We start from the raw sequence: 20260 nt of genomic DNA, 5'->3' as shown, positions 1-20260 counted from the left end.
ATTGAGCACCTATTCTATCCTAGGTACTGTGGGAGCCAGTGGGATTATAGTGATGATCTCAACCAAACATTCCTTATCTTCCTGAGCTAGACAGAAAAGTTAGGTGTAAATCACACCAACCGAGATATTTGCTGTGAAAAAAAGTTACAAATGCAGCTGACCTAGGACATTTGAGTTGAGATCTCTGTACCTCCATCTCACTTGACTGGCAGTAACTCCCCTTAATTTTGAACTCTTGCCTGCATCAAGACTTGATATGAAGTACCCCATTTTCAATTCTGGCTCTTATTTTTGGATTGTCTTTCTCCTGCTTGCAGCTTGCTCCAACCCCTTGCCCCACCCAAGGCTGCCATTATTTGTTTTCTTAGTAGTTGGTGCAAACCCTGATCATGAACCTGTTTTCCTTTGGAAGTCATTGTCTCCCTTGTTTTCTTAGCATCAGGCTCTGTTGGTGTTTTCCCCTATATCTTTATTAGCTTCTTTATTATGTTTTCTACTTCTTCCTCCTCTTTGCAAAAAAAGTTGCCCTAACCCAGATTTTGTCCTAGGCCCTCTTCTGCATCACCTTACCCCTTTTTGGCAATCTCTTCCATTCTAGAAAACTTTGGGTTACCGTCTTTATGCAAATGGCTGGCTAATTCATCTCTCTAAGTTATGCTCCAGTTTTCAAGTTCTTGATGTAGAAGTATGTATTTCCACGTGTAGAGGCATATATATAGAGGTATGTATTGCCATGTAGAGGTATATAATACCCCAAGTAGAATTCACCATCTTCTCTAACTTAGTGATGTTATCATCTCCCAGTCTCCTTACTTGAAATCTCACACAATTGCCACCTCCTTGCTCTCCTTCAGATATGCCTGGTTGCCAAGTGGTGCCAGTTTTCCTATGTAATACCATGTTAATGGTCTGTTCATTTCAGTGTCTGCAGCTGCAACTCTAGTTCAGGCCTTCCCTTCCCTTCATACAGTCTGTTCTGGTTCTTTCCTGAGGTGCAGCTGCTGTCAGTCTTTCTCAACTCCAGATGACTCTGAATATGCTCTGCCAGGTTAATTTTCCTGAAACACAACTTTGGTCTGTTGTTCTTCTCTTCCGCTCTTTCGTGTTTCAGAAATTCCCTACTGCCTTTGAGAAACAGGGCTGGTTTTCTAGACCTTCCAACTTGTTTTATTTTCCTTGCCACTGCCTCCCTTCATATAGGCTGGACTCCATCCAAATGGAATTAACGTGGCAAGAACCTGCCTGTGTTTTTCTGTTTGTGTGTCTATATATTTTTTTCCTTTTGCCAGCAGTATGCTTTTCTCACATTCTCAGTTCTTAACATCTTTCCTGAAGCTCTCTTGGATTTCCTGATCTGGAGATACTCTCTTCCATCATATGTACATTACCCATACTTAAAAAAAAAGTGCTTATCACTCCCCAACTTATATTAGTTGTTATTTTAATATGAGTTCTATAAGTCTAATTAACTTTTGTATCCCTCACTATGCCTAGTGTATAGTATCTTGCAGAAATAGTTGTTGAATTAAGGAGTGGATGAATGCATTTCTGAATGAAACCAGCAGATGGTCTGGACTCCTCTGTGTGCCTTTTCCACTACCTTGTTGTTTATCTAAGACCATCTGTTTCTCTCTCTTCTTGAAACTTCTTGACTTTATCTCTGAATCTCTTCACGTATCACTGAGTGGCTTGTTACTCTGTCTCTGTTGCTTCTCCTCTCCTGAGTTAGTATTAATTTCAATTTAAAGAAAAATTACATCATTTTGGTGAAGGATGTGTGTGGGAAGTTTAGAGGAAAGGGTTTTAGTGTTCAGAATGACATCTTGATCCATTTTATGGGAAAGCAGGCTGCCCATCCGGATTTTGAGAATTTGCAAGTATAGGCTTGAATCCTGGGCCTGTGGCCAGCAGAGAGTAGAAAGTAGATGTAGTGATGACATGTTCAGTGTCCAGGTCGAAGGCCAGGGGGCCAGCTGCAGGGCCCCACATTCCAGTCCGCTGAGCCAGGCAGCTGCCTTGTATTCCTTAGGAGCAGCTGCCGGAGCTTCTGGTCAGATGACTGGTTTGAAGGGATGGCAGGTAAGAGTAGGGAAGTAGATGTCTAACTACAGTATTCCCATTTTTTGAAAGCTAGTGAATCATCTGCAGTTCCATGCATAGTTTTGGACATCTGGTTGTGGCAGTGAATTAGGTTATGTTTATATTGATGAATTCTAAGGAATTGATTTATTTGATTTTGTAGAAGAACGTCATTTGTCTAAGGTTAAACTTAGTAAATGCCACATCTCTTGAGCCCTAGTTTAGTACCTATTTCATTATAGCCTTTAGATTCTAGATCTTTATACCATTTTTCAAAACCATATTCCCTCCTGCTCTTGTACATTCCACTAGCTGAATAGAACCTCAGAACTCCTTAATTTCTACCTCATTGCCCTATTTGTGGAGATTTTTAGTTGAAGGGGCCCAAACAAGCAGGCTGGTGATACCCATGAGGTTGAAGACCTTGAAAAGCAACTCAGGACAGATGGTGTGCATGACTGTCTGCCTAGGAGAAAGTGACGCCAGTACCCAGGAGGGACACCACATTGCCTTTGCCGTCGAAGTCCTAAATTTCCGAGAGCACAGAGGAGGCTTCAGGTTAACAGTTCTTCAGTCACCCATCTCTCTTTGGTTTCAGCTAGTGACAACTGAGCTGATCAAGGCCAGAAGAACTCTGAGCTGAGCAGTGGAGGCCCTCCTGGATCTAGAGAGAAGAGGTGACCTTGGAACCAGTAATGAGCCATCCTGACTACCGGCTGAACCTCCGGCCCCTGGGGACCCCCAGAGGTAGCAAAAGGAAAATGGAATCTGCTCTAGCAACTGGAGACCTGAACTAAAGTGGAATGGAGGTGCAGGGCGGGTCTTAGGACTGAGGGAGACTGTAATTCTTCCGGTGACCTGTTAAATATTCTCCTGTGTTATTTACTCTAGAATTGTGTGGTTTCTTGCTGTCTTAATTTATTGTTATATTGAGTACAGCTGTTTAATCTCCTCTAGAAAAGTGATGATCTTTTAGTAATTCCTATTTTTAAAAGTTTGTGTCTATAACCAGCAAAGCATACTGAACCCATTATTTGGGTTCTGTTCCATGTATATTGTGGTGCTGATTTAAAATTCAGGTCTCAAATCTGTGTACATCTTATTCATGTTTCCTTACCAATTTTTCCTCTTTATGACTATTTGAAATCATTATCAGGGAATTTTATTACGTTTTGGTCTTTCTAAATAAGAAAAAAAGGGTGAAATATCTCCAGTTTTGGAGATAGAGAGACGTTTGAGTAGAGTTGATTGATGCCTCATGTTTCTAGGCGCGTCCTCTTTGGCTGGCCCATGTGGTGTTGGTGCTTCACCAGGCGACAAAAAGTCAAAGAGCAAGACCGTACGAGGGAAGAAAAAAAGCATATTTGAAACCTACTTGTCCAAGGAGGATGTTTCAGAAGGCTTGAAGAGAGGAACACTTATTCAGGTGCTTAAAATATACTAGAAGGCTATTCCTTGAATATGTGGAATCAGAAGTAATCGATTACTCATTGAAACTGTTTATTTTTCTCTGCTGTGTGCTTTGAGAGAAATGATGACATAACAGGCCCAGGGCTTCCCACTTCTTAGACCTACAGTATAACTAGAGGTGATAAGTGCCACCAGACCATGACAAAGTGCTCTGAGATTTGAGAGAAGGGAGCCGTTACTTCCAGTTAGGGTTGTCTAGGAGTGCTTTATTAGAAGGGATATATTAGAGCCAGGCCATGGATTGGTGCAGTTTGAATAAGTGGAGAGAAAGAGCTTTACAAGGGGACCAGTGTGAACTGCTAAGAGAGAAGTGGGATATAGCGTGTGGCTATAAGAAACATTGATAGGTCAGTTTGCCTGGAGCACATGGATGCTGACTGACAGAGAATAAGCTTGAAAAGGAAACAGTAAACAGCAGCAGACAATATTTGTTGAGTGCTTTATAGTTTACAAAATATTTTTACAAGCTAATTCAGCAGTTTGGCTCAGCAAACGTTCAACTATCCACTGTGAGCCAGGAACAGTTTATATAGTTAGGAGCACACAGCGTGGTTGCTCCCGAGATGAAGGTGGATGAGACTGACTTTCTGTACTTTGAGCCTGCAGCCCAGTAGTGGAGCAGGCAGTCATGTGAACAGATGATTTGAGGATAAAGGGTAAGTGCTCAGATAAAAGTGTGACCACTTACTGGAGAATGTTGGGGGAAACCGGGAAACTGTAGGAGGTGACACCTGCGGTGAATATTGAAAGATGGCTCATTTGGGTCTATTAAGTGAGTGTTATGTGTGTGGGAAGGGAGGTATGGAAAGGTAGTGACACTAATGAAGACACTAACTGTGAAACAATACGGAGTGAGGCAGCTTAGGTCCCTTTAGGCGTGAAATCTGAGGCGGGTAGTAGGCAATGAGATCAAGAGGGAGGCGAGGCCACATATTCTTTGAATTAGTCTGTTTTATAATTCTTAGTTTAGTATAGAAACATTGCCATGTGTTACCTGGCTTGCTTGAAGATGTTGACTGTGTTGCATTTTCTCTCAGTCCAAGTGTCCAGCTTCTATATTTGTGGTTGGGGCTGGAGATCCAGCTAATTAACAGATACTGTCATCTTCTCTTCCTTTTTATCCTTTTTATCACCTTTTGTATTTACCTGTGGTCAAGTGAACATGTGCTTAATATGGACTCTTGAATGAAAATTTGTTTTTAACAAATTAATTAGTTGCTGGCTCTGATTTCAGAGGTACAGTTGGTTTTTTTTTTTTTAAAGCTTCCCTTGATTTCTTTGATAAGGTCTCTCAGGAAAGTTAAAGCTTCAGTTGGACATTTGTTCATTCATTAATCCATTCATTTGCTGTTTATCGTTCAGCGCACATACTGAACTCCATTTTATCTGCAAGTTTCTTGGCCCTCATCTTGTTCTGTGTATGAGGACCTGTTGTGCTTTTCCCATTCTCACCTCCTGCCGTTCTCTTCCAGGTACACTCTGCTCAGTTCACCCTGATCTTCGAAACTTTGCTAGTAAAAACTCTGCTCTTTGATTCCTCTGTGACTTTGTACACACTGTTCCTGGTGTTAGGAATGCTTTCTCCCACTATCTTCATGTAATTGTGCGTGACCTTACCTAAATGTTACCCCCTTTATGAAGCCTCACTTTAATTCTCCAAGCAGAATTGGCCATTACCACTTTCCTGAAGCCGACTTTTTTGTTTACCCTTTATTCTAAACTTATTATCATTTCTTGGAATTTATATTTTCTCAGATAGACTGTTCACTTCCTTGTGGGCATGGTCATGTTTTATTCCCACAAATTAGCCCAATGACTGGCATTTGATTGATGCTTAATAAATTTATATTGAATAAATCTTTATTTACTGACTGAATAAAGGATCAAGGTACTGTCTTTGAAGAAGAGAGAGAGGATCCTCTGTTGTTATGACTTGGAAGAAAAATTGTTTATAAAATTTACAGAGATAGGCTCAGGGAACTATTCTGCAATGGTATTATTTTTGCTCCCTCGTATTAATTTTTGCTTTTGAAGCAACTCTTTGCTAATGTTAAAACAAAAAGCTGATCAATATAACAACTCTCATTCCCAGGAGTTTGTAAGTGATTCCTCCTGGCCTGTGACATCATGAGACTCTGCAGCCAGAGCCTACCCCCACAGATGAGAACAGTTGTTCTTTGCAGATGGGAAAAGGAATGGGTTCCAGATATGAGGTCACCGTGTGAAATATACAACACTGTAAATAAGATTTTCATAGGCAGAGAAACAGAGTCCATCTGTGCTGGCCTTAATGGGTAAGGTAAAAAGCTAGTCAAGAAAAGAAATTTGAATGCTGTTGGAGAAAATTAAACTTATTAAATATATATATTAGGTGTAAGCATTTGTTAGCTTTTGTATACAAACTAAGTGTATTGTGACATCCTTTTTCTTTCCCCATCCAAAGAAACATTTATTGAAAGATAAGAGATGTTTTTATTTTTTAATTTTTATTTACTTATTTTTTTAACAGATCTTTATTGGAGTATAATTGCTTCACAATACTGTGTTAGTTTCTATTGCACAACAAAGCAGATCAGCCATATGCACACACGTGTCCCCATATCCCTTCCCTCTTGAGCCTCCCTCCCATCCTCACTATCCCACCCCTCTAGGTCATCGCAGAGCACCGAGCCAATCTCCCTGTGCTATGCTGCTGCTTCCCACCAGCCAACTATTTTACATTCGGTAGTGTATATATGTCAATGCTACTCTCACTTCGCCCCAGCTTCCCTATCCCACCCCATGTCCTCAAGTCCATTCTCTATGTCTACCTCTCTATTCCTGCCCTGCAACTAGGTTCATCAGTACCATTTTTTTTTTTTAGATTCCATTATATATGCGTTAGCATACGGTATTTGTTTTTCTCTTTCTGACTTGCTTCACTCTGTATGACAGTCTCTAGGTCCATCCACCTCACTACAAATAACTCAGTTTCGTTTCTTTTTATGGCTGAGTAATATTCCATTGTATATATGTGCCACATCTTCTTTATCCATTCATCTGTCAGTGGACATTTAGGTTGGTTCCGTGTCCTGGCTATTGTAAATAGTGCTGCAATGAACATTGTGGAACATGACTCTTTGAATTATGGTTTTCTCAGGGTAAATGCCCAGTAGTGGGATTGCTGGGTCATATGGTAGTTCTATTTTTAGTTTTTTAGGGAACTTCCATACTGTTTTCCATAGTGGTTGTGTCAATTTACATTCCCACCAACAGTGCAGGAGGGTTCCCTTTTCACCACACCCTCTCCAGCATTTATTGTTTCTAGATTTTTTGATAATGGCCATTCTGACTGGTGTGACCTCATTGTAGTTTTGATTTGCATTTCTCTAATATTTAGTGATGTTGAGCATCTTTTCATGTGCCTCTTGGCCATCTGTATGTCTTCCTTGGTGAAATGTCTGTTTAGGTCTTCTGCCCATTTTTTGATTGGATTGTTTGTTTTTTGGATATTGAGCTGCATGAGCTGTTTGTATATTTTGGAGATTAATCCTTTGTCTGTTGTTTCATTTGCAAATATTTTCTCCCATTCTGAGGATTGTCTTTTTGTCTTGTTTATGGTTTCCTTTGCTGTGCAAAAGCTTTTAAGTTTAATTAAGTCCCATTTGTTTATTTTTGTTTTTATTTCCGTTACTCTAGGAGGTGGATCAAAAAAGATCTTGCTGTGGTTTATGTCAAAGAGTGTTTTTCCTATGTTTTCCTCTAAGAGTTTTATAGTGTCTGGTCTTACATTTAAGTCTTTAATCCATTTGGAGTTTATGTTTGTGTATGGTGTTAGGTAGTGTTCTAATTTCATTCTTTTACATGTAGCTGTCCAGTTTTTCCAGCACCACTTATTGAGGAGGCTGTCTTTCCTCCATTATATGTTCTTGCCTCCTTTGTCATAAATTAGGTGCCCATATGTGCGTGGGTTTATTTCTGGGCATTCTGTCCTGTACCATTGATCTATATTTCTGTTTTTGTGCCAGTACCATATTGTCTTGATTACTGTAGCTTTGTGGCATAGTTTGAAGTCGGGGAGCCTGATTCCTCCAGCTCTGTTTTTCTTTCTCAGGTTTGCTTTGGCTATTTGGGGTCTTTTGTGTTTCCATACGAATTGTAAAATTTTTTGTTCTAATTCTGTGAAGAATGCCATTGGTAGTTTGATAAGGATTGCATTGAATCTGTAGATTGCTTTGGGCAGTATAGTCATTTTCACAAAATTGATTCTTCCAATCCCAAGAGCATGGTATATTTCTCCATCTGCTTATGTCATCTTTGATTTCTTTCATCATTGTTTTATAGTCTTCTGAGTACAAGTCTTTCGCCTCTTTAGGCAGGTTTATTCCTATGTATTTTATTCTTTTTGTTGCAGTGGTAAATGGGAGTGTTTCCTTAATTTCTCTTTCTGATTTTTTGTTGTTGGTGTACAGGAATGCCAGAGATTTCATTTTGTATCCTTACCAAATTCATTGATTAGTTCTAGTAGTTTCCTGGTGGCATCTTTAGGATTTTCTATGTATAGTATCATGTCATCTACAAACAGTGACAGTTTTACTTCTTCTTTTCCAATTTGTATTCTTTTTATTTCTTTTTCTTCTCTGATTGCTGTGGCTAGGACTTCCAAAACTATGTTGAATAATAGTGGTGAGAGTGGGCAACCTTGTCTTGTTCCTGATCTTAGTGGAAATGGTTTCAGTTTTTCACCATTGAGGACAATGTTGGCTGTGGGTTTGTCATATATGGCTTTTATTATGTTGAGGTAGGTTCCCTGTATGCCCATTTTCCGGAGAGTTTTTATCATAAATGGGTGTTGAATTTTGTCAAAAGTTTTTTCTGCATCTGTTGAGATGATCATATGGTTTTTATTCCTTAATTTGTTAATGTGGTTTATCACATTGATTGATTTGCATATATTGAAGAATCCTTGCATCCCTGGGATAAATCCCACTTGATCATGGTGTATGATCCTTTTAATGTGTTGTTGGATTCTGTTTGCTAGTATTTTGTTCAGGATTTTTGCATCTATGTTCATCAGTGATATTGGTCTATAATTTTCTTTTTTTGTGTTATCTTTTTCCAGCTTTGGTATCAGAGTGATGGTGGCCTCACAGAATGAATTTGGGAGTGTTTCTCCCTCTGCAGTTTTTTGGAAGTGTTTGAGAAGGATGGGTGTTAGCTTCTCTCTAAATGTATGATAGAATTCACCTGTGAAGCCATCTGGTCCTGGACTTTTGTTTGTTGGAAGATTTTAAATTACGGTTTCAATTTCATTACTCGTGATAGGTCTGTTTATACTTTCTAATTCTTCCTGGTTCAGTCTTGGAAAATTGTACCTTTCCAAGAATTTGTTCATTTCTTCGTGGTTGTCCGTTCTATTGGCATATAGTTGTTTGTAGTAGTCTCTTATAATCCTTTGTATTTCTGCAGTGTCAATTGTGATTTTTCCTTTTTCATTTCTAATTTTATTGATTTGCGTCCTCTCCTTTTTTTTCTTGAGGAGCCTAGCTAAGGGTTTGTCAATTTTGTTTATCTTTTCAAAGAACCAGCTTTTAGTTTTATTGATCTTTGCTATTGTTTTCTTCGTTTCTATTTCATTTATTTCTGCTCTGATCGTTACGATTTCTTTCCTTCTACTGATTTTGGGTTTTCTTTTGTTATTCTTTCTCTAGTTGTTTTAAGTGTAGGGTTAGATTGTTTATTTGAGATTTTTCTGGTTTCTTGTGGTGAGATTGAATTGCTATAAACTTCCCTCTTAGAACTGCTGTTGCTGCGTCCCATAGGTTTTGGGTTGTCATGTTTTCGTTGTCATTTTTCTCTATGTATTTTTAAATTTCTTCTTTGATTTCTTCAGTGATCTCTTGGTTATTTAGTAGCGCACTGTTTAGCCTCCAGGTATTTGTGTTTTTTACAGTTTTTTTCCTGTAACTGATTTCCAATCTCATAGCGTTGTGGTCAGAAAAGATGCTTGATACGTTTTCAATTTTCTTAAATTTTCCAAGGCTTGATTTGTGACCCAAGATGTGATCTATCCTGGAGAATGTTCCATGTGCACTTGAGAAGAAAGTGTATTCTGCCACTTTTGGGTGGAATGTTCTATAAATATCAGTTAAATCTATCTGGTCTGTTGTGTCATTTAAAGCTTGTGTTTCCTTATTTATTTTCTGTTTAGATGATCTGTCCATTAGTGTAAGTGGGGTATTAAAGTCCCCTACTGTTACTGTGTTACTGTCGGTTTCTCTGTTTATGGTTGTTAGCATTTGCCTTATGTATTGAGGTGCTCATATGTTGGGTGTCTAAACATTTATAATTGTTATATCTTCTTCTTGGGTTGATCCTTTGATCATTATGTCATGTCCCTCCTTATCTCTTGTAACAGTCTTTTTTTTTTTTTTTTAACTTTCGGGTTTATTTATTTATTTATTTATGGCTGTGTGGGGTCTTCGTTTCTGTGCGAGGGCTTTCTGTAGTTGGGGTGAGCGGGGGCCACTCTTCATCGCGGTGCACGGGCCTCTCACCATCACGGCCTCTCTTGTTGCGGAGCACAGGCTCCAGACGCGCAGGCTCAGTAATTGTGGCTCATGGGCCTAGTTGGTCCGCGGCATGTGGGATCTTCCCAGACCAGGGCTTGAACCCGTGTCCCCTGCATTGGCAGGCAGATTCTCAACCACTGTGCCACCAGGGAAGCCCAACAGTCTTTATTTTAAAAATCTGATACAAGTGTTGATACTCCAGCTTTCTTTTGATTTTAATTTGCATGGAATATCTTTTTTCTATCCCTTCACTTTCAGTCTGTATGTGTCCCTAGGTCTGAAGTAGGTCTCTTGTAGACAGCATATAGATGGGTCTTGTTATTGTATCCATTCAGCCAGTCTGTGTCTTTTGGTTGGGACATTTAATCCATTTACATTCAAGGTTATTATCAATATGTATGTTCCTATTACCATTTTCTTAATTGTTTTGGGTTTGTTTTTGTGGGTCTTTTTCTTCTCTTGTGTTTCCCGCCTAGAGAAGTTTCTTTAGCATTTGTTGTAAAGCAACATTAGTAAATCAGGAGTACGATCAGAAGGTTTGAAGATGCCAGCACCAAGGAGGTATAGCAGGAGCCAGTGACATGAACTTCTAAGTATCTGGGGATTTTGATAGAGAATGGGAGAATTTTTAAAGCTGTAGTGGGGAAGCATGGGGGAAACATTCTTCTTTTGGTCCCTGAGCTATATGGGATAAGAGAGAGAAAATCGGCCCCCTTTGAGAGCACTTGAAGGGAATTGGTCACATCAGGTTTCATTGGAGGCAAGGAGGCACGAGAGCATTCAGAAAAGAGATGGAGGATTTGGAGCCACCAGTTCCAGGCTTAGGAAAAGGTTGAGGAGGAAAATGAGGGATGAGGGTTTGGGGCAGATTAGGCGATGGTCATAGAAATATGGAAATGGAAGTTCTGGACTTATGTATGTAGGTGAGTAAGACAAGACATCTGCTAGAAGTCTCTTTCAGTTACAAGGCCATTTCTTGAGATGCTTTGCTGACAGCTTCTTCAGGCTGTGGGGATGACTGTGGTCCGCTGTGGACTCTGCTGGAGATTTTTCTTTCTTAGTGTGATCTGTACTCTCAAGGGATCTGTTTCTGAGGTCCAGTTCTTAAGAGTATGCTCCAGTCAAATTGCAAACATTTTTCTTGAACAAGGCATGTGTCCCTCCTTGTATGCTTTTATATATCAGGAAGTTTGGGATAGACAATCAAGAATAGAATCTTTTTGGTCCTTTTAATAGTTGTTCTTTTCAGTAGAGTCGAGATATTTTATAATAACTATAAATCGAGTATATAACCTTTAAAAATTGCAAATCACTATGTTACATACCTGTAACTTATATAACATTGTACATCTACCATATCTCAATAAAAAAAACACACACAGACAAACAAAATAGAGCAAGATACAGCCCTGAGCAACCTGTTTCTTTCCCCTGAGTCCAGCTGCGGCATCTCTGAGTGCTCTGTAATTAAAGGTATTTTCAAAGCAGGAGGCATTCTCATCTCTATACTTCTTCATGTACTAACCATTCACTGAGCTTGAAGGGATGATAGAAGATTAGCAGTTGAAAAAAAACTTGGGTCAGAAAATGAATTTTAAAAAATCAGTGAGTTTACTTTTATTTATTTGGAGTGTTTATTTCCTCTCACTAGAGTGTAAACTCTGAGGGTAGAGCCTGTCTGTTATTACTCTCCCTCCGTTGTGACCCCATCACTTAGCATAGTGCCTGTCATGCTAATTGTCAGGAAATATTTGTTGAGTGAGTGGATGAATATTGAGGATAAATATAATAAGCCTTTTCCTCCCTCCCGCAACAAGAAACAGCTGCCCTAAAAGTGAAATTGCAGTGACATTCATAAAAAAGGGACTGGCCTCTGGGAGCTTTGCCTGCCTTACTTCCCAGTCCCTCTGTCTCTTACCCTAATACAGCATGGTGGTAGAAGAGTATTTGCCCTCTTAATCACTCTTGCCTATATTTCCTTTCTGATTTATCTTCAAATTTTACTCCTCTGTCAAGGACCAGATCACACACCATCTCTGGAGCCTTGCCTAGTGCCCCCAGCTGAAAGTAAGCTGTCCCCTCACTTGTGGCGTTCTTCATGTTTTACTTTATAAACAAGGACTGAGCTTGGTTCTCACTCTCCCACATTGTCTGTCTCAGGGTCTGGCACATGATCAGAATTCAGTAAATAATTACTAAATTAAGGACTGAATGAGGATTTGTAGTAGTCTGTGTGGGATTTAACAGTAGTATAAACTGTTGCATGGAAATTTGTAATTTAAACATGGTGTACCAGCGAAAGAAAGAATTATTTTCTGCTTTATTTTATGCCCTCACCTATTTTGTTAATTGTGTATCTTTGAGTCTTTCAGTATTTTAGGGGAGAGATGTTATTTAAAACACTTTCTCAAGACACCCTTTGAGTCTGGCTCTTAGGAAAATAACTGCCTCCATCCATGTGTTCCAGTGGCCTTCAGATGCAGCTGTAAGTGGGGAGGGTTACAGCTTCCTGCAAGAGCCTAAAATACTGAACTGCTGTTGAAGACGGCCCCACCTGCACCCCTGTGCGTAAATAGAGGCAGACCCTGACTTGGTGCTGGACTGACGTGAAGTTGAAGGCAGACTGGGTGGCCTGGCTGTTGGAGCCAGGATTCCCACTTAAATTAAGAGCTGGTTCTGGACCATTTTGAATTATTGACTCATTCAGCTCTGCAGAGGGACCAGAGTAAAAAATATGCATCCAGCCCCTCGAGACTAAGTATTCAACTTGGAAGTCAACCTGTATCATTTTGAAAATTGTCACAGAAGCAAGCAATTGTGGAAAGGTCTTATAGAATAAAAAAAGGCCATTGTGTAGTGAGGCATAATCCCCCGTAACCTTGTTCTTAAAGTAAAGGTTTATATTTGAAGACTAGCATATAAGGGCACATAAAATCCCAGTAGTTGCCACTTTCCCACTCCACGCCAAACTCTGTTGCTTCTCACCTCTGCCCGTTCGCTGCAAGGTGCCAGTGTGAGCTTTTAGTGTTTGATGGAACTCTGTGGTACAGACATCAGTATAAATCATATTTCATGCATTTAATGAATAGTTCTCATACATCTAACTTGTTTCCTAGATCGAATTGTTTAATTAATTTTAAACTTTTTATTGACTAGTAACATATGTATGGAAAGATCGTAAGTGTGTAACTAGTTAAATTTTCACAGATTTTATTTTTTATTTTAAAGGGTGTTTTGAGAATTAATCCGAAGAAGTTTCATGAAGCCTTCATTCCTTCCCCGGTAAGTTCAATAACTTTATAATAAACCTAATGTCACATTTAATTTTTTAGATGTGCTGTAAAACTGAAATCATATATTCTAACTAGAAAACAGAGTAGTAAAACAAAATTGAGGATGGGCAAGGATTTGTTTCAAATTTAAATAAACAAAATTTGCCTTTGGTTAACAGCCCCTTCTGCCAATCTTAAAAATCACACTTCCAATGAAAGGGATGGCATTTGTTACTAGGCTGCAGGGAGCAGCTGAACCCACACAGATACCCACCAGTTCTTATAATTGGACACCCTTGGTTTATAGCCTAAAAGGATTTATGGGTTTTTCCACTGATTTAAGTTAATCTCTCCTAAACAAATATGCTATCTACTTTCAATCTACTGCATGAGCTATTCTGCAAATTTGTCCAAAAATAATGTGTATTTTTTTTTTTTTTTTTTTTTTTCTGGTCAGGGTTTCTCACTTCACTTTTATGCAGGTGATAGGACTTGGTACAAGGCTTTTTACCATTGGCTCTTTGTAGTCTTTCTTAGGTTCATGACTCATTTTAATAGGCTCTCTCTCATTAAGGGAAGTTCACTCTGACATATAATTAGCAGCAGGTCTCTGGATAAGGTTTGATTGTGCAAAGCTGGGAGAGCAATATTCTTAAATTCTTGGCCTTTTCCAGGATGCCATAAATAGGATAGCCATAGAATTAGATTTTTCACAGTGGAAGAGATTATAGGAAGAAACTTCGGCTCATAGATGAGGAAATGGAATACATATATTTAAGTTAACATATTTCATTTTGTGAAATGACAAGTTTAATGAGAATACAAGTTCAGTCGTGTACTTCATAGGTATTATTATTGTTGTTGTTTCAATAACCTAAGACCTATTCTGAAGCTCAGTTTTGTCCTTTTTTCCCTTGCCCTTGTCCTGAAGCCAAGGATTCACATTTGTATCTTAAGTTTAGGTCTTACCCACTGGCTTAGATAAAAAATGTCACATGTCACCTTGTTCTCTCTTAGTCATTTTCTCTTCCTGTGACAGAACATGGTATACATTGCTGACCCTGGTGCTTAGATTATAGAATTGAGCGTCAGATTTGAGGTAGTAACTTAGCTGCGGGAGCTATTCCATCACACAGTGGAAGCACAGTTTACGTGGGTGTTAGATTTCAGAGTTTGCTCATAAGGTGAAATTCACATTCAATAATCATAAAAATTACCCGTGAAAATCTCTCAGGAATGTGCCATGTTGGGGAGGGAGTAACCATCTCTCAGTAAGTCTAGCATAACCAGCATTTTCTCCACATTAGAAAGGGTGATTGTTTCTTCTTTGGCACACCAGTTGAAGGAGCTCAGTTATACTAGGGGCCCCACTGTGTGAAAAACATGGATTTTTTAAGCATGAATATCATACCCAGTGCAGTAAGGAGTTCACCCTGAGAGGTACCTGGGAACTGAGCAGATCGCCCTTCCTGCACACTGAGGTTTGCTCTCATCGATGGGAATGATAAGTGGAACTACATACAGTATTTTGAAAATTTTTCTGCTTGCTTTCTCTCTTTCCTGAATACACAGTATTGAATTTCTCTAAGTTGGATCCCTATTAGGCCGGCTCCTAACAAGTGTATGGCCTAGGACAAAATACAGATGGAGGCACACATACCTTATATTAAATATTTAAAAGTTATAAATCCGACTAACAAACTGTTAAGTAAAATACATTCATGACAGATAAAATATATTCCTTGCCAAATATACCTCCATGTACTTGTACTGGGGTTCAGACATAGAATTCTCAGACTCCTCGGAGCTCCATGCTGAAAGGTGGCTGCATGGAGAGGGTCCACCTCTGGCCTGCCCCTCTTCCCTTCCCAGTTCTTGCTCCCTGTCCCCTCTGTGCTGCCCTCCTGCCTCCTCCTCCCCATTCAGCAAGGGCCCTTGCCCTCTAGGTGAGCATCTTATCCCATACCCCTTAGAAATACCCACCCATTAGCCACCTGTCAAGTCTAGGGGTGCCACCTGGGATGTGGTCTGCGTTTGGGAAGACAGAGCTGGGGAAGGTGCTTACATATGCCCTGGAAGTGGGCTTGGGGCTGATGACAACCCATTTAGCCTTGAGAACTCCTTACCTGTTGCGGAGGGGTGTGGTCGGAAGAGGGCCAGAGCAGAGGTCCTCTGACGTGTGGGCCTAGTTATGTTCCTGTAAGTTAAGTTCATGCGATTTAAATTTGCAAGTGATGTGTTGCCACTGTTTAATCTGGCTTGTTAAAGCAAGTTAAGCAAAAGTTATTGATGTTTCAAAAGCTCAAGTTGTTCTCCCACTTGAAATTGTATTCCTGGCATTTCCTATTTAGAATTTTTTACACAGTTGTGATATTAGGATTGACTTATTTCTATACCTCTTACATTCTCTTATCTGGCCACTGATGGAGTGATAAAATTGTCTCAGAGGGAGAAAAAGTGCTAAATGACTCACCTCTAAGTAATTAAGGAGAGACTACAGAGGCTCTATCAAAGCCCAGCTGTAAGTGATTGTAGATACTCCAGTTTTGGACACTGGCACAATCTTGCATTCTAGGTTTGTAGATTTTCTGGTCAGTTTCAGGTTTTAGAAGCATTATGGAGAGCAGTTGAAGGGGGAGATAGTAGAGGCAGTGAATTACATGTACATAAATCCCACCACTGGTCTAGATTTCTGAGTATATGTCGCTCGTGCCCATGTCAACTGTGAACTTGTATGAACTGGAAAAATGCTCACAGGTAGACTAGAAGGTAGGATATCAGAACCAGGGCCTGACTGTTACCTGTCCCTGCTTTAGCAGGGAGAATAAAGGTAGGAATTGATAGAAGATGAAGCCTCTGCTCTGACAATAAGAAACGGAAAGTTTCCTTAATTGTAAAATGAAGGGGTGGATTAAATATTGTCTAATGTTCTTCATAACTTTAAAATTCTAAAGTTTTTGGAGAAACAAAAATAGACTAGATTTGATGAAATTATTTAGGTTTATTCTTACTGACTCTAAAAACAGTTGAGAACTTATACAGTGTCACTTTCTGTGTTAAAATATCTACATATATCAACAGGCTAGAAACAATGAATTGATCATCAGGTATAAAAAAGTACTTTGTTTTGGGGGAACATGATTTAGGTTTATTATGATTTCTACTGATAGAAAGTTGATATTCATTTTCCTATGACAAACTCAAAATACATGGGATGTTACTTCTGTGTGTACCTGCTAGTGTTCTCTTGTTCTCAATAAAAGTAAGAATAAAACCATGTAACTTTTTCAAAAAACCAAGATAAATTGATATTATTGAGGTGCCTTTTTATCCCATTTGGGAATAAGATAAAGAGGAGAAATGGACCAGATGTAAAAACCTGGCTTTTTATAAAAAGCACAGTTTCAATTCTGAATTATATTGGTGCAAGGAGTTCTGTAGCTTTTTTGTGCATCTCATCATGGGAGGCACTCTTTGTACATCTGTGGAATTTATTTCTGGTCCAAAGGGAGCTATTCCATCGGTGGAGGATGTTCTGACCATCATAGTATACTTGGGCTGTCCTCCCCACTCCTGCCTCCTAAATATTTAGTTAGATTACCCCCAGATCCCTTTATATTTCCAGCAGGTTGATCATTATCCATTTTTCTTTTTTTTCCTATTCTTTCTGATGGGTAGAGCAAGTCTTCTGGCATTCAAATGAAGGAATGAATTCTTTGGCCTTAAAAAGTAGTTAAGAGGTTATACTGCTGGAAACTCAGCTGTGCTCCAGACTAGAGCCTCCTTACCTATGCTATGGATTTTCTTCTCCTATAAATACCTATGCTATATTTTCTCTTATTTCATGTACACTGCTTTTTTTGTTTACAGTGTATGATGGATGTATATGAAAAAAAATGTATCTTTGGGAAAACAATTACAGTTTGTTAATTTGGAAAAAAAAAGTAGTTAGGAGGGATTGACTCAAACTTTTAATATTGAGCTGTCCTCAAGTATCTTTAAAATAAGAGATTCCGCAATAGATGCGGGCTTCTGAATGAATCAAGTAAGAGCTGAATTGTGATTCAGTATCTATAGATATGTGTATTGTTCGAGGTTCAATTCAGCCCTGCTTCTCTTCGTTTCTTGGGATAGAAACATGACAATACCAACATCTTACCCTCTTACCTCTCTAAGCTAAGAGTGGTGTAGCTGCTTCCGAAAGAGGCATCTGATTGCATACGTTTTGACACATGATGATGGGTTCGGATGACCTCTAGACAGCTTTATTTTCATTGTAGAGAAGTCGGAGAGATCCCATTACTTTATAAATTGCAGAAGGCAATTGATGATGTTGTGCCACACTTCAGTTGTTCACTCTTTATTTACTGGTTGCTTCTTATTTCTCTGAGAAGCTTATCACGAACTGTCTTTGTGGCTGGCACGGTAGCTATTCCTTAGGGACTAGGGTGGGTCAGGTTTGGCAAAGTGTGCAGGCCACAGCTGCCAGCCTGTGGCTAAATTGGAAATTGAACAGAAACACTGTTCTAAAGATCTCTAATGGTTTGTAATTGGAAACTGTAAAAAAAATACTGAGTATGTGAAATCCCATTCTGTGAGTGTGGTGGTGAATTTGCAGTGCTAATTTTATCTTTATTTAAAATATCATAGTAATCACCTGCAGTCTGTTGAGCATAACATCAACTGTCTCTAGTAGAAAATTTTGCGTGGTGGCTTTCCAAGCCAGTTTGCTATTACCTCCTTTGAGAAAAATTAACGTTTTACTTCTCTCTTATCCTCTGAAAAGAAGCACATAATATAAACTCTTGGAAGGATGAAAGGATAAGAGTACATGTTTACATGTTTGTTTGTTTTTTTGCATATATGTATTTTATTTATTTATTTTTATACAACAGGTTCTTATTAGTTATCTATTTTATGCATATTAGTGTATATATGTCAATTCCAATCTCCCAATTCATCCCACCACCACTGCCCCCCTCCCCTTCCCCCCTTTCCCCCTTTCCCCCTTTCCCCCCTTGGTGTCCATACATTTGTTCTCTACAGCCGTGTCTCTATTTCTGCCTTGCAAACCGGTTCATCTGTACCATTTTTTCTAGATTCCACACATATGTGTTAATGTATGATACTTGTTTTTCTCTTTCTGACTTCATTCTATATGACAGTCTCTAGGTCCATCCACGTCTTTGCATGTTTGTTGATGAAACATTTTGAAAATGTTTAATTTTTTCATGGAACCTTATTGCTGAAGGCATGCTTTTCTTAGCTACCTTTTCCATTTAATTATTTTCGCAAAGTAATTTGGCTTAATGAGAAGACTCTGGCAACTAATTAAGTTTGGCAGTCGATACCTAGGGAGTTCACTGGGGCTATACTGCTTCAGGTGGATTGTTTTTAAATATGTACTTGAGGGGAATTCCCTGGTGGCCCAGTGATTAAGGCTTGGGCTTTCACTGCTGTGGAACTGGGTTCAATAGCCAAGACATGAAAACAACCCAGGTGCTAATCAACAGACGATTGGCTTAAGAAGATGTGGTATATATACATTGGAATATTACTCAGCCATACAAAAGAGTGAAATACTGCCATTTGCAGCAACATGGATGGACCTAGAGAATATAGTGCTTAGTGAAGACAGAGACAGACAGAGAAAGAAAAATACTATATGGTATCACTTATATGTGGATTCTAAAAAATAATACAAATGAATCTATATATAACAGACTCACAGACATAGAAACAAATTTATGTTTACCAGAGGTTGGAGAGGGACAGTTAAGGAATATGGAATTAACAGATACAAACTACTCTACATAAAATAGATAAGCAAACAAGATTTACTGTATAGTACAGGGAATTATATTCAGTATCTTGTAATAACCTATAATGGAATATAATCTGAAAAAAAATAACTGAATCACTATGCTGCACACCTGAAACTAACACAGTATTGTAAATCAACTATACTTCAGTTAGAAAACAAACAAACCAACCAACCACATTGCTCTCTATGCCACTTCTTGGGGGGAGTGTGACTTTGCTGGTTTTTTCCTAGAGAACCCAACTCCTGGAGCTGGTTGTTGCTCCTGCCCTTGGTTGGTTTTCTTTGGGGATTATATCAATATGTTATTGTTTTTCTGTTTTCTTGCAAATTGTTTACTTTTTACCTTTCCCTTACAAAAATTCAGTCATGTAGAAAAGGTACCATCATGCTTTATTGCATTTAAAACAAAAAAGGGTAACTTAACTCCTTTCTCATTTCAGTTATGAAAGCATGCAGTCCTCGTTTTCTGCTTTATGTATTTTTGTTTGTTTGGTTTTGGCCTGCCTATAGTAGATCTTCTCTTATTTGGTGATTTTTTAGTATTATGTTAACCTGCTCTTCTGTGTTCATTACCATTTCTATTAGTTCCAAAGAGACTGAGCTTCCTCTAGGTCTGTTTGTGGCTAAATACTAGTGTTCCTGTTAACTCAGTGGACAGTTAGTAGAGTCTATGGTTTTTAAACCAAGGAAGTAATTTTTGGTTCCAAGCCTTGGTAAACTGACTACTTTATTTCCTTCTCCAACCTAGGATGGTGATCGAGACATTTTTATTGATGGGGTTGTTGCTCGTAATAGAGCCTTGAACGGGGATCTGGTGGTTGTGAATCTGCTTCCAGAGGAACAGTGGAAGGTGAGTTAAATTTTCCTTTTATAACTGTAGACTTCTCAGGGCCTTTTGCAGTAGTGCATCAGTGAGACATCATTAACTAAAGCAGTCACAGACCCCTAAGGCCCTTGGTTGCCTCAGAAGCAGACCACAGAATTCTTGGGACATAGAAGCATTGGGTGTGCAGACATTTAATGATTTTGGTTCACCTTGTTCCCTCCCCTGTGATCTGTCTTCC

General features: G+C 39.0%; 1 protein-coding gene across 5 annotated transcripts in view; it reads left to right on the top strand.

Annotated features, from left to right (window-relative positions):
* The window catches only part of DIS3L2 (DIS3 like 3'-5' exoribonuclease 2), a 370836-nt gene that overhangs the window by 47166 nt on the left and 303410 nt on the right, over positions 1 to 20260 (top strand). For all 5 annotated transcript variants that reach the window (XR_014245636.1, XM_082395568.1, XM_082395569.1 and 2 more), the window contains exons 2-5: positions 2678 to 2826; positions 3348 to 3505; positions 13329 to 13382; positions 19945 to 20046. Coding sequence is in view for 4 of the 5 variants with exons in the window: in XM_082395568.1 (XP_082251694.1) it covers positions 2775 to 2826; positions 3348 to 3505; positions 13329 to 13382; positions 19945 to 20046 (366 nt within the window). In the remaining variant the exon portion in view is untranslated. The remainder of the gene's footprint in view (positions 1 to 2677; positions 2827 to 3347; positions 3506 to 13328; positions 13383 to 19944; positions 20047 to 20260) is intronic.

The sequence above is a fragment of the Balaenoptera borealis genome, assembly GCF_965194805.1.
Source record: "Balaenoptera borealis genome assembly, chromosome: 6".
In the NCBI taxonomy this organism is placed as follows: domain Eukaryota; kingdom Metazoa; phylum Chordata; class Mammalia; order Artiodactyla; family Balaenopteridae; genus Balaenoptera; species Balaenoptera borealis.
The sequence above is the reverse complement of the archived record's forward strand: the minus strand, read 5'-3'. Positions and strand labels throughout refer to the sequence as shown.